The sequence below is a fragment of the Equus caballus genome, chromosome 24 (genome assembly GCF_041296265.1).
Source record: "Equus caballus isolate H_3958 breed thoroughbred chromosome 24, TB-T2T, whole genome shotgun sequence".
NCBI classification, from domain to species: Eukaryota; Metazoa; Chordata; class Mammalia; order Perissodactyla; family Equidae; genus Equus; species Equus caballus.
Genome location: NC_091707.1, coordinates 19,511,705 through 19,527,063, shown reverse-complemented (window position 1 = coordinate 19,527,063; position 15,359 = coordinate 19,511,705). Strand labels below are relative to the sequence as shown.

At 40.1% G+C, this 15,359-nt stretch overlaps 1 protein-coding gene across 1 annotated transcript in view; it reads right to left on the bottom strand.

The window, feature by feature from the left end:
* Positions 1-15,359, bottom strand: part of LOC111770287 (potassium channel subfamily K member 16-like) — a 47,483-nt gene that overhangs the window by 18,948 nt on the left and 13,176 nt on the right. Inside the window, exon 5 of the mRNA XM_023627820.2 lies at positions 362-530. Within this exon, the coding sequence (XP_023483588.1) occupies positions 362-530 (169 nt within the window). The remainder of the gene's footprint in view (positions 1-361; positions 531-15,359) is intronic.

Genomic DNA, 15,359 nt, shown 5'->3' with positions numbered 1-15,359 from the left:
TTATTTCAGGGAGGAATTTGAAATACCTTTTGGAAAATTTATATAAGCCACATGATACAGGTTTAATCACTTAAGCCTAGTGTTTTGATTACATATGCTTTTTAAAAAATGTGTGATCAAGCAGAGATATTTAGTTTAAGAGGAATTTTATTCCCATAGTCAGCAATCACCGTGGTGTGAGGAGAGAGGAATGTGGATGGGGTGGGTTTATTTATACCATCGGGATTTATGTAAAAGAGCCTGGCCTTTATCTTACGTCTCAAAGAAATCTGTTGACATTTCTATTTTATCCTTTATTTTACATCCTGTTTCAATGTGTTGCTGTGATAGCTAATCTTATTTCAAGATTATTAAGACTCACCTATTGTATAGTCTCCAAAACCAATAGCACTTATGGTGGTGAATGAATAATAAACTCCTTCAATATAAGTCCAGTTCTCTAATGACATGAAAACAAATGGTGGTAATGCCAGAAACAAAAGTGCTCCAGTCATAATGAAAAACAGATTCTTCGAAAGAGAACTATTTTTCTAAAATATATTAGAAAAAGAGATAAAATGTTAGCAGTTATATCATAAACCAGCAGCATTCAAAAACTATTGTTTGCTCCACTAGCTTAGTGTTATTTACTTCTTCCTTGCTCAGAGGCTTGGAGCCCTACAAAGGGATCATTCCTTTGAATAATCCTGCCTCTGGGAGTATGCCCAGGCTCTACTACTCTACCTCCTATCATCCTTTGCTCTGTCTTCTCTTGTCTTCTCTCTTGTTCTTTCTTTCCTATTCTCAAAATCTAGACCATGATTTAAGATTAATTTCCATGTGACCCTTCAAGACCCCCATTCCTTCTAAGAATGCCCTTGGCTAGATATCAGGCCACAGCTCCCATTGCTCTGGGCTGTGCCCACACACCCCCAGCCTAGCCCAGGATACCCCATCTGGCACAGCCCCACACCTTCCTGTCTGCTTGCATAATAAGGTAAGTTAGACAACTGTCACCTGGAAGATAGGGCACTATTGGCATCAGTAAGTATCTCATTTATTGTTTAGAGAGCCCCAAACTATATTTACATTTTCACACAAAATCAAGACATCATCTCATAATTTAATTTCTTATTTATCAATTTCTTTTTATCATGTGATTCAAGTCTCTACTCATTTATTATAAAGTTATAATTTATCATTCATCCAGCATCTTTTACCCTTACTGCTGTCCAGCGTTATATGAGATGCAAGGCAAACAAAGGAATAAAGGACATATTTGATGCCTTCACTGAGCTTTGATAAGTAAATAAACATTTAGAAAATGTGTTTATCATTTACATGTGTAAATATCATTTGCTTATATTTACATATAATTTACTTCACAACACCAGGGACTGTGAATTCTAAGTAACATAATGACAGGGGTGGTTTTTAAAAATACTATTGCATATGGAGATTTATGTTTTGATAGTAATTTGTTGTACTGGTCACATTAGAGCCTGAGGCATACTGTGTTTTCTTTTGTGGCAGTACAATATTCTAATAGAATTTGTAGATTATCCTGAATACTAGAAAAGGGGGATACGTGAGGAACAGGGCTTTGGAATCAATCAACCCTGGAGAGGTCCCAACTGGGAACCCCCCAAAAAACCCTCCTGGATAGTACAAAGGAAAATCAGGAGAAAAGGGCAGCAGACAGACATTTGGTATACATTTTGCAAATTTTATTTTTCTGTGGAATCAAGGAGTAATTGTGTTGAAGCATTCATTTCTCTGTAAGCATAATGAGAATGTTCTCATTTTACTAGATTAAATCACATTCAGGCAGAAGCTGAGCATTTAAAATGGTTGGGAATGTCTTATTTGAATTCTGCTAATACCTAGTACAGTGTTTATAGGCCTCTCTGGAGAGTGTGGATGGGCAAGATTGCTGAGCTTTGTTTGAGAGGGGAAATAGAATAAGTTGGATTTGGCACTGTTGTGACATAGTCTTGTCATTGATTATGGACCATCTTGATCTGTTTTCAAGGTTTCTGAGGACCACGTCAGAGAGGCTCGGAGGTGGGGACCTGCCCGTCTCTGTTACTAGGTGGATCTGGGGGAGAAGGGAGAAAGGTTGCTGAAGAGGTCCCTTGAGGTCACGGCAGATTTCCCTGAGAGGCACATCAGCATCCCTGACTGACCATACCTTATGCCTTTGTGTCCACTGGGTTAACAGAAGAAACAAAAACACTGAGAAAAGCTGGCTTCCAGTGAGGGCTAAGTGCTCTTCCCACTCCACCTCTTCCCTACCATTGAGTCATGTTCAGGAACATTCCAGCATCCAGGGCTAGATGTGCGGTCAGTGTTTCTACCTCTTTGGAGTTTCTCTCTCTGCATTCTAGTATGGGCTGAATTGCGTCTCCTCAAAATTCATATATTGAAGCCCCAACCCTGAGTACCTCAGAATGAGACTCTGCTTGAAGATAAGGCTTTTAAGGAGGTGATTAAGTTAAAATGATGCCGTTAGAGCTGGCCTTAATCAATCTGACTTCTGTCCTTATAAGAGGAAGAGATTAGGTCACACAGAGAGACACCAGGGCCCACGTCCTCAGAAGGAAGACCATGTGATGAGGCCACAAGGGAGCGGCCATCTGCAAACCAAGGAAAGTGGCTTCAGGAGAAACCAGATCTGAGGTCACCTCGACCTTGGACTTCCAGCCTCCAGAATCGTGAGAAAATAAATCTCTGTTGTTTAAGCCCCTCAGTCTACGGTATTTTGCTACGTCAGCCCTAGCAGACTAATACAGGCTCTTTTCTCCCGCTCTTCTCTCCCTCTTCGTGTCTCCCTGACACAAGGGCTGGAAGATGTTGCCTTGACTTGGAGGCTACACTGCCTTGAGAAGTCTTAGCTCTCTACTCAGTATTTAGGCAAACATTCTTCTTTTGGGGGCTTGCCATTCCCTAACAGGCATTTGTCTAAACTTGTCTTTGCCTCTCATCAGAGCTTTACATGAATGTGGGCCCAGGGAAATGGAGAACAAAGAAGCTATTTAAGTTTGACTCAAGTTCTTTTTGTGGTCTATCCTGAGTCAACACGAGACTACATCCATTTGGTCCAAAAACTTCAAAGTTTTATAAAGCACACACTTTCCTGGTCCTTCCCCATGGCTCTATCTGAGCCATCATGGAGTGGTGGTTTTAGTAAAAAAGGATAAGTTTCTTCAGGCAGGCTTATTTTCCCCAATTTTTTAATTGTATGTCTTGTCTTAAGCTCAACGCAATTCACATAGCACTTTTTCATTCCAGAGGCAGGAGACATAGCCCTGTATCTGTGCCTACTGTACAGAGAACCGTGTGAGAGAGATTTAGGTTCTGATGGTAGAGGTCCCAGCTCCCTCACAGTTGCTCTCCACTGAGTTTCACATAGTATTGGTATTCCTGCCTGCTTTGTGGGGTTGTCACAAGGATCAGACAATGATGTTGTAAAACTAAACTACACACTATAAATCTCCAAACAAATATTTATTCATATAGTGACTTTTAAAGAAATTCAGATATTATATTCTTCTCCAAAAGAAAGATGCAAGTGCTATAGCTGTCTGCTGAGGTCTCGTCTCTCGGACCCAATTATTTCAAAATGTTCAGACTTAGTTTCTTGATCTCGCTGTGTCCCTGTATCCCCATTTATGAAACAAGATTCCAATAAATCAGTTTTTACATATTTAACTTTTACAGTGACTAAAGTAGTGTTCTGTAGGCCAGGGAGTTATTACAGTTGAGGATGGGGCAATACACAATATGCACAGGGCAGAATCCCTGGCCCCTCACAGGGGAATAAAACTTCTTTATACGATAACATAAAACTAGCAATAAAAAAACACTAACTGATGAATGCTAAAGACAATAAAAATTCACATGCACCTCCAATAACATTAAAGATTTACTAGATGTCCAAAAAGGATAAAATGATTAGAAGTTGTATGCAATATACATAGTTTTTTCTTTTTAAAATGCTTCATTATCATGACAAATCTATTTTAACCACTACTGAAGTTCTGTTTAAAAGTTTGTGAGTGGTTTAAATTATTAATATAAGTATAATTTAGTATGATGTGATAATTAAGGATACATTATGATACTAGTTTAAACATGATAAGTAAATTATGAAAAATACAATGGAATATAATTAAGTCATTAGATTTAATTAGGTAGCTCTTTAAAATTCCATCACAGAGAGGTGTCCATAATAATTTTGGAGCTAAAGAGATAATATGACCTAACTGTTATTTTAAAAAATCCTGTGTAGAAAGTGATGTCAGCATGATGGTGGTATGAGGCATCCCTTGTTTTTGTCCCCCCGACAGGAGAAATTCCTGCATGAACCGAAGCAGCCACCCATGCACAACAGTGCCGTGGAGGGAGCTGTGGGACCCAGCACTACAGGCCACCGGAGGAGCCTTGCCCACCTGCTGTCAGGTAGTAGGCAGACAGAACTTGGTCCTGGCTGTGGACCCTGCAGTGGCCTAGAAATATCTCCTGCCCTCTTGGCTGCGGTCTGAGAGGCCCTGGTGAACACTGACTTTGACAATCACTCATGGGCAAGAGAGCCTTTGTGGAAATCTAGGTTTCCAGAGGAGAAATTCTAGCACTTCGTTGGAGAAAAAACAGATACAAGTTTGGATCCATTGTAGAGGGGGAGACGGACAGTTTGACTTTACCTGCATCACCCCTCCCCCAAAGTGGCACAGCTTAGGGCCAGGGAACCTCTTCCTCGACCTGTGATTTGTCCCGTAGGGGAAGGGAGAGCATGTGAGTGAGCACCCAGCTTCCCCAGCTTCACAGGATGCTGCCAAAGGGGCTCATTTCTCTCTCACCCCATTCAGAGTGCTGGATTGAGAGCCACACGACTGTGGCCTGTGGCGCAGGAAGAGGCAGGGAGAGTGGCAGGAACACTCTTGGGGGACATTAAAGGGTCACAGTCCCTACTGCCTCACAGATTCCATCAAGAAGCCCACCCATGAACTACTGGGAATGCCTCACTGGCCCACGCACCCCCAGTGCTCTGTGTGTCTCACCCACATGCCTCCCTACCCTGGGGCCAGCTCCCTGTGTGCACTCCTGACAGCAGCAGGAGCCAGCTGGCTAAGGAGTGAGTGCAGAAGGTCAGCCAAATATGCCTACCAGAGAGACCACAAACTTGAGGTTTAGCGCCACCTTTGGGAAAACAAGAGAGGGTGTCAGTGCTTGGCCTGATGCCTTGAGGATCCAGAGAAGGCATACAAGCTTGAGAAGAGAGAGCAAGAAGGATGGAGCCGGTGTACACGTAGAAGGTCTGAGACAGCCTCAGAATCCCAGCAGGGCAGACGGAACATATCTGTATCCTGAAGGCAGTCAGCAAAGACTGGAGGAGGTGACTGCTACTTCAAATGCAAAGACAGCAACGCCAACTCCAAAGAACACAAACAATCAAGGTGACATGACACTGCTAAAGGATCACAATAATTTCCTGGTAGCCAAATTCAAAGTCACAGAGATTTGCAATTTACTAGATAAAGAATTTTTTTTTAAAAAGGCAAGAGAGGGAAGGGGCGGAGCAAAATGGCAGGGCGAGCTGACCCGGGATTCTCTCCCCTCCAAAATACAACAAAGGATTGGAAAAACTGAAGTTCAGAGAATAAATCTAATGCCAACACGTTAGAGACCTACAATACCAAGAAGGCGGAGAACATAAACCTTGCTTACAGCCTTGGAGGTGCTGGAAGGGTAGGAGACAATGTCGCTCCCCCCCTAGAGTCTGCGATGGCTGCTGCGCGGGGTCGGGAAGGAGCGGGGGAGGGGCCACACGACCGGGGATCATCCAGGACTCCTGCCGCTGATTCAGTGGAAACCTGCTGATGGGGGAAAGCTTCTGTCCGTGGGGACCCCATAAACCCAGGGCCTCGGGAGACCAGAGAACAGAACTGATCTGAATCCAGATCAGCACGTGAGAATAGCAGCCCCTCCCTCCCGGCAAAGCCACTGGGCGCAGCCATCTTGCCCGAAGGTGGAGAGCTCATAACACACGGCTCTCGACCACCATCTAGTGGCGACAGGCTGTAACTGCAACCGAATTCTACCACCATGTGAAAAAGCCGCTCCTCTACCCTCCAGCAATTTATAAAAGCCCCAGACCAGAAGGAAAACAATAAAAACATAGAATTAAGTCCTGAGGACTTGGAATTAGGTAAACTAAGTGATAATGAGTTCAGAGCAGCTATAATCAAAAAACTCAATGACGTAGAGAGAAAGATAGAGAAACAAGCCGAGTTCTGGAGTTACTTCACAAAAGAGATTGAAATCATAAAGAAGAATCAAACAGAATTACTAGAGATGAAAAACACAATGGACCAGATAAAACAGAACACGGATTCCCTGAATGCCCGTGTAGACACCATAGAAGAGCAAATTAACATAACTGAAGATAGATAGGCTGAATGGCTCCAGACAGAGGAAGAAAGAGAACTAAGAATTAAAAAAAACGAGGAAAATCTCCGAGAGATAGTGGATTCAATGAGGAGTAAGAACTTAAGGATCATAGGAATTCCCAAGAACGTGGAAAAGGAAAATGGAGCAGAAAGTGTGCTTAATGAAATTATTGAAGAGAACTTCCCAAATCTAGGGATTGATGGAGAAATGTGTGTAGAGGAAGCTTTCAGATCTCCTAGATTTGTCAATGCAAAAAGACCTACAGCAAGGCACATAGCAGTAAAATTGGCAAGAAGGAAAGATAAAGAAAGAATACTCAGGGAAGTAAGAAAAGAGAAGAGAATAACCTATAAAGGAGCCCCTATAAGACTGTCAGCGGATTTCTCTACAGAAACCTTACAAGCTAGGAGAGAATGGAGTGACATATTCAAAGCTTTAAAACATAAAAATCTTCAGCCAAGAATACTCTATCCAGCAAGAATTTCCTTCAGATATGAGGGAGAAATTAAATCTTTTCCAGACAAACAAAAGTTAAGGGAATTTGTAACTAAAAGCCCTCCACTACAAGAAATCCTCAAGAAGGCTCTCATACCTGAAAAAAGAAAAAAGGGAGAAAGGGGTCACAATCCACAGACTAGGGAGACCGATGGATAGAACCAGAACAGGATAGCAAATATTCAACTATAGCATTAGGGTAAAGGTAAGGAAACTACCAAAGCAAGGACGATCTTATCACTCTAAGTACAAATTCATAACACGAGTTGGAATAAGAAATGAAAATAATTATTTAGGAGGGGAAGAGCAAAGGGTCTAAATCAGTATTGGTCAAGTAAGTAAGAGACCACCAGAGAATAGACTATATTATACATGAGATTCTAAAATACAAACTTCAGGGTAGACACTAAAATAAAATACAGAACAGAGTCACAAATCATAAATAAGGAAAACTCTAAGAAACCCAGCATAAGAAATTGCAGTATTAAATGGGTAGGCTAAACCACACAGGAAAAGAAACACAGGAAAACAAGATGATGAGCGACAGATTGACAGCATTAAGTCCACATGCATCAATAATCACTCTCAATGTAAACGGATTGAACTCTCCAATAAAAAGACACAGAGTGGCAAAATGGATTAAAGAACAAGATCCAATAATTTGTTGCCTCCAAGAAACACACCTCAGCCTCAAGGACAAACACAGGCTCAGGGTGAAGGGGTGAAGGACAATACTTCAGCTAATGGCAAGGAAAAAAAGGCAGGTGTTGCAATTCTTATATCAGACAAAGTGGATTTCAAAATAAGACAGGTAAAGAGAGACACAGAGGGACAATATATAATGATCAAAGGGACACTTCATCAAGAAGAAATAACGCTTATAAATATCTATGCACCCAACACAGGAGCACCAAGATTCGTAAAGCAACTATTAACAGACCTAAAGGAAGATGTTAAAAACAACACAATAATAGTAGGGGACCTCAACACCCCACTCACATCAATGGACAGATCATCCAGACAGAAAATCAACAAGGAAATAGTGGAGCTAAATGAAAAACTAAAACAATTGGACTTAATAGACATATATAGATCATTTCACCCTAAAAGAGCTGAATACACATTCTTCTCAAGTGCACATGGAACATTCTCAAGGATAGACCATATGTTGGGAAACAAGGCAAGCCTCTACAAATTTTAAAAAGTTGAAATAATAACAAGCATCTTCTCCAATCATAGTGCTATAAGGCTAGAAATTAATTACAAGAAAAAAGCTGAGAAAGGCACAAAGATGTGGAGACTAAACAACACACTACTGAACAAGCAATGGATCATTGAAGAAATTAATGAAGAAGTAAAAAACTACCTGGAAACAAATGAAAATGATAGCATGCCATACCAACTCATATGGGATACAGCAAAAGTTGTATTAAGAGGAAAATTCATCGCAATACAGGCACGTCTTAACAAACAAGAAAAATCCCAAATAAGCAATCTTAAACTACACCTAACTGAACTAGAGAAAGAGGAACAAATAAAGCCCAAAGTCAGCAGAAGGAGAGAAATAATAAAAATCAGAGCAGAAATAAATACTATTGAAATGAAAAAGGCAGTAGAAAGGATCAATGAAACAAAGAGCTGGTTTTTTGAGAAGATAAATAAAATTGACAAACCACTAGCCAGACTTACAAAGCAAAAAGGGAGAAAGCTCAAATAAACAAAATCAGAGATGAAAGAGGAGAAATAACAACAGACTCTGCAGAAATACAACAGATTATAAGAGAATACTACAAAAAACTATATGCCAACAGAATGGATAACCTAGAGGAAACAGATAAATTCTTGGACTCCTACAATCTCCCAAAGCTCCCTCAAGAAGAAGCAGACAATTTGAACAGACCAATCACAAGGAAAGAGATTGAAACAGCAATCAAAAACATCCCAAAGAATAAAACCCCAGGACCAGATGGCTTTCCTGGGGAATTCTACCAAACTTTCAGAGAGGATTTAATACCTATCCTTTTCAAGCTATTCCAAAAAATTAGGGAAGATGGAACAGTTCCTAACACATTCTATGAGGCCAACATCACGCTGATACCAAAACCTGACAAGGACACCACGAAAAAAGAGAACTACAGGCCAATATCACTGATGAACTTGGATGAAAAAATTCTAAACAAAATTTTGGCAACCAGAATTCAGCAATTCATCAAAAGGATCATACATCATGATCAGGTGGGATTCATACCAGGGACACAGGGATGGTTCAACATCTGCAAATCAACCAACGTGATACACCACATCAACAAACTGAGGAATAAAAACCACATGATCATCTCAATAGATGCAGAGAAGGCATTTGACAAGATCCAACAGCCATTTATGATAAAACCTCTGAACAAAATGGGCATAGAAGGAAACTACCTCAACATAAGAAAGGCCATATATGACAAACCCATAGCCAACATCATACTCAATGGGCAAAAACTGAACGCATCCTCCTGAAAACAGGAACGAGACAAGGATGCCCTCTACGACCACTCTTATTTAACATAGTACTGGAGGTCCTGGCCAGAGCAATCAGGCAAGAAAAAGGAGTAAAAGGAATCCAAATAGGGAGGGAAGAAGTGAAACTCTCACTGTTTGCAGACGACATGATCTTATATATAGAAAACCCCAAAGAATCCATTGGAAAACTCTTAGAAGTAATCAACAACTACAGCAAAGTTGCAGGGTACAAAATCAATTTGCATAAATCAGTAGCATTTCTATACTCCAATAACGAACTAACAGAAAAAGAACTCAAGAACACAATACCATTCACAATCGCAACAAAAAAATAAAATACCTTGGGGTAAATTTAACTAAGGAAGTGAAGGACCTATATAGTGAAAATTACAAGGCCTTTCTCAGAGAATTGGATGACGACATAAGGAGATGGAAAGACATTCCATACACATGGATTGGAAGAATAAACATAGTTAAAATGTCCGTTCTACCTAAAGCAATCTACAGATTCAACGCCATCCCAATCAGAATCCCAATGACATTCTTTACAGAATTAGAACAAAGAATCCTAAAATTCATATGGGGCAACAAAAGACCCCGAATTGCTAAAGCAATCCTGAGAAAAAAGAACCAAACGGGAGGCATCAAAATCCCTGACTTCAAAACATACTACAAAGCTATAGCAATCAAAACAGCATGGTACTGGTACGAAAACAGGTGCACAGATCAATGGAATAGAATTGAAAGCCCAGAAATAAAACCACACATCTATGGACAGCTTATCTTTGACAAAGGAGCTGAGGGCATACAATGGAGGAAAGAAAGTGTTTTCAACAAATGGTGCTGGGAAAACTGGAAAGCCACATGTAAAAGAATGAAAATTGACCATTCTTTTTCACCATTCACCAAAATAAACTCAAAATGGATCAAAGACCTAAAGGTGAGACCTGAAACCATAAGGCTTCTGGAAGAAAACGTAGGCAGTACACTCTTTGACATCAGTATTAAAAGGATCTTTTCGGACACCATGCCTTCTCAGAGAAGGGAAACAATAGAAAGAATAAACAAATGGTACTTCATCAAACTGAAGAGCTTCTTCAAGGCAAATGAAAACAGGATTGAAACAAAAAAACAACCCACTAACTGGGAAAAAGTATTTGCAAGTCATATATCTGACAAAGGCTTAATATCCATAATATATAAAGAACTCTGACAACTCAACAACAAAAAATCAAACAACCCAATCAAAAAATGGGCTGGAGACATGAACAGACATTTCTCCAAAGAAGATATACGGATGGCCAATAGGCACATGAAAAGATGCTCATCATCGCTGATCATCAGGGAAATGCAAATCAAAACTACACTAAGATATCACCTTACACCCGTTAGAATGACAAAAATATCTAAAACTAATAGCAACAAATGTTGGAGAGGTTGTGGAGAAAAAGAAACCCTCATACACTGCTGGTGGGAATGAAAACTGGTGCAGCCACTATGGAAAACAGTATGGAGATTCCTCAAAAAATTAAAAATAGAACTACCATATGATCCAGCCATCCCACTACTGAATATCTACCCAAAGAGCTTGAAATCAGCAATCCCAAAAGTCCTATGCACCCCAATGTTCATTGCAGCATTATTTACAGTAGCCAAGACATGGAAGCAACCTAAGTGCCCATCAACAGACGAATGGATAAAGAAGATGTGGTACATATATACAATGGAATACTACTCAGCTGCACAACAGAACAAAATCATTCCATTTGCAACAACATGGATGGACCTTGAAGGAATTATGTTAAGTGAAATAAGCCAGTGAGAGAAGGATAATCTGTGTATGACTCCACTCATATGAGCAATTTAAAATTATGGACTAAGAACAGTTTAGTGGATACCAGGGGAAAGGTGGGGTGGGGGGTGGGCACAAAGGGTGAAGTGGTGCACCTACAACACGAAAGACAAACATTAATGTACAACTGAAATTTCACAAGATTGTAACCTATCATTAACTCAATAAAAAAAAAAGGCAAGAGAAAACAAATGCTGACAAGAGTGTGGAGAAATCGAACCCCTGTGCACTGGTGGCGGGAATGTGTAATTGGTGCAGCCGTTATGGAAAACAATATGGCGGTTCCTCAGAACATTACAAATAAAACTACCCTATGATGCAGTGAGCCTCTTCTGGGTGTATGTCCAAAGGAAATTAAAACAGGATCTCGGAGAGATAGCTGCACTCTCATGTTCACTGCAGCATATTCACAACAGTCAAGACATGGAAACAGCCTAAGCGTCCACTGACAGATGAATGGATAAAGACGTGAGGTACGTATACATAAATATTACAATTAAATATAAATTATATATATAAATATATATTTTCAGCCATGAGAAAGAAGGAAATCCTGCTACTTGTGGCAACATGGATAGAAGTTGAAGGCATTATGCTAAGTGAATAAGTCAGACAGAAAGACAAACACTGTACGATCTTACTTACACGTGTAATCTAAAAAAGTTGAGCTCATAGGAAGAGAGTAGAAAGGTGGTTACCAGGGACTGGGGAGGTGTTAGTCAAAGGGTGTAAACTTCCAGTTACAGGATGAATAAGTTCTGGGGATCTAACATACAGCCTGATGATTATCATTAATAATACTGCATTAGATACTTGAAATTGCTGAGAGAGTAGATCTTAAATGTTCTCACCACAAAGAAGAAATGGTAATTACGTGACGTGAGGGAGGTTTTAGCAAAGGCTGCAGCGGCAATCATTTTGTTATGTGATATCAGATCAACATCGTGTACACTTCAAACTTAACGCAGTGTTATATCTCAATTATATCTTAATAAAGCTGGAAAAAAATCCTGTAGATATATTTCTTTGTATATCCATACAGGAAATTCTGGAAAGATATATAATGAACTTTTTTAAAGCTTAGTGATTTATTATAAGGTATTAATATGTCAGAATCCCAATCACGTGCCCCTTTCCTCCATTCTCCCAAAAGTAACTCCTAAACTGACTTAGACAGGAATGACTTCCTTGCGTTTCTTTATGGCAGTGGTTCTTAAAGTGTGATCTACAACTCCCAGGAGCCCTGAGAGCTTTATGGATATCTGCAAGATCAAAAGTATTTTCATAGTAATACTAAGATATGATTTGCCTTTTTTACTATGTTGCCATTTGCACTGACGGTGGGTAAAATGGCTGCCACCTTCCCGGGAATCAAGGCGGTGGCAGCTGACTGTAGCAGCACTCGTCATATTCTGGAGCACCGGGGTCTCACGGTTAAAAAAGAAGCCAGCTTCACTTAAGAATGTCTTAATGAAGTAGTTAAAAATTAATTTTATTAAATCATAAGCCTCAAGTACACGAATTTTTAATATTCTGTAAAATTAATTAATTTTTCTGAACACTAATTTAATATTCTGGGGAAAAAAATGGGAAAGTATGCTTAAAGCACTTCTGCTGCTTACTGAGGTATTGCAGTTTTCCTAAAGAAGAATCATGAAAAAAGCCCTTTGGGGGAGTCTCAATATTTTTTTTTTTTTTTTTTTTTTTGCTGAGGAAGATTCACCCTGAGCTAACATCTGTTGGTAATCCTCTTTTTGCTTGAGGAAGAGTCGCCCTGAGCTAACATCTGTGCCAATCTTCCTCTATTTTGTGTGTGGGACACCTCCACAGCATGGCCGTGGGCAAATGGTGTAGTCCTATGCCCGGGAACCAAACTCAGCCTCCAGAAGTGAAGCACACTGAACCTAACCACTAGGCCACCGGGGCTGGCTCCTCAATCATTTTTAAGAGTGGAAAGAGACCCTGAGACCAAAAGGTCTGAGAACCACTGCTTTCTGATTATGGCACCATATGTGGATCCCTAGACACTTTAATTTACCTTGCCTATTTGTTTTAACTCGATGTACTTTTTAAGCTCCTCCCACTTTTAAAGAGAGGTATAACTGACAAAAATAAACTCTGGGCAGTTTCATACGTTTTGACATATGTATATACCTGTGAAACCGTTATCACAATTAAGATAATGAACTTATCCATCAACTCTACAAGTTTCCTCATGCCCCTGGATGCTCCCTCTCACGCTGTTCCCATCTCGGACCTCCAGCACTAACAGGTCTGCATTCTGTTACTCTACGTTAGCATACATTTCCCTGAATTTTCTATAAATGCAATCATACACTAGGCACTCTTTTTTGTCTGGCTCCTTTCAGTTGGAATAATTACTTTGAAAATCATCCACGTTGTGGAGTGTATCAATAGTTCACTCACTTTATTGATAAGTCATATTCCTATATATAAATAGGTCACGGTTGTGTATTCATTCACCTCTTCATGGACATTTGGATTGTTTCCAGTTTTGAGCTACTTCAAATAAAGCTGCAAAGAACATTCATGTGCTGGTCTTTGTAAGGACAGATGCTTTCACTTCTTTTGAGTAAATATCTAGGAGTGAAATGACTGGATCACAAGGTAGGTGTATGTTTAATTTTTTAAGAAATTGCCAAAAACTGTTTCTCAAAGTGATTGTACCATTTTACACGCCCACCAGCAGCATACGAGAGTTCCGTTTCCTCCACAGCCTCACCAACACTTGGTGTGGTCAGTGTTTTTATTGTGAGTCACTATGTTAAGCGTGTATTGGTGTCTCATGGTGGTGTTATCTTGCGTTTTCCTAATGACTAATACTTAGTATATTTTAATATGCTTGCTTGCCTTGTGTATATTTTTATTGGCAAAAGGTATGTTTAAACCTTTCACCCATTTAAAAATATTGAGTTGTTTATTTTCTGATTATCGAGTTTTAAGAGTTCTTAAATATTCTGGATGCAAGTTCTTTTATTGGATATATAATTTGCAAATATTTTCTTCCAGTCTGTAGCTAGTCTTTTCTTTGTTTTAACAGTTTCTTTCAAAGAGCAGAACTTTGTGAAGTTTTAATCTTGCTGAAGTATTGATTAGGCTTTAGCTTGGTGTTTTTGTTTTTGTTTTTTAAATTGTTATTTATTTTTATGAATAGGGAATTCATTCACATGGTACAAAATTCCAAAGGCACAAAAGCGTATACAGTAAAAACTCCCTCCCTCCCTACCCTGTCTCCAGCCACCCAGTTTTCCTTCCTGGAGCCAAACACCGCTTCTAGTTTCTTGAGAGTCTTTTCTGAGGTACTCTGTGTGTGTACAAACAACATGTATATACGCTCTCCCCTGGTTTGTTTTTGTTTTTGTTTTTGTTTTTTGAGGAAGATTAGCTCTGAGCTAACTACTGCCAGTCCTCTTTTTGCTGAGGAAGACTGGCCCTGAGCTAACATCCATGCCCATCTTCCTCTACTTTATATGTGGGACACCTACCACAGCATGGCTTGCCAAGCGGTGCCATGTCCACACCCGGGATCCGAATCGGTGAACCCCAGGCCACCGAAGTGGAACGCGTGAACTTAACTGCTGTGCCACCGGGCTGGCCCTGTATTTTTTTAATTTAATTTTTATTGAGTTAATGATAGGTTGCAATCTTGTGAAATTTCAGTTGTACATTATTGTTTGTCAGTCGTGTTGTAGGTGCACCTCTTCACCCTTTGTGCCCTCCCCCACCCCACCTTTCCCCTGGTTAGCTCGGTGTTTCTTAAACTTTAGTGTGCATCTTAATCATTTGCAGGGCTTGTTAAAACAGCTTGATGCGCCCCATCCCCAGAGTTTCTGATTTATACTCAGGGGTGGGGGTTGAGAATTTGCATTCCTAACAGCTTCCAGGTGACACTGATTTTGGGACCATCCTTTGAGCACACTGGTCTAGATCAGAGCTTCTCAGCCTTGACACTACTGATGTTTGGGACCTATTAATGCTTTGTTGTGAGGGGTCATCTTACGCATTACAGGATGTTTAGGAGCATCACTGGCCTCTACCCATGACACGCCAGTAG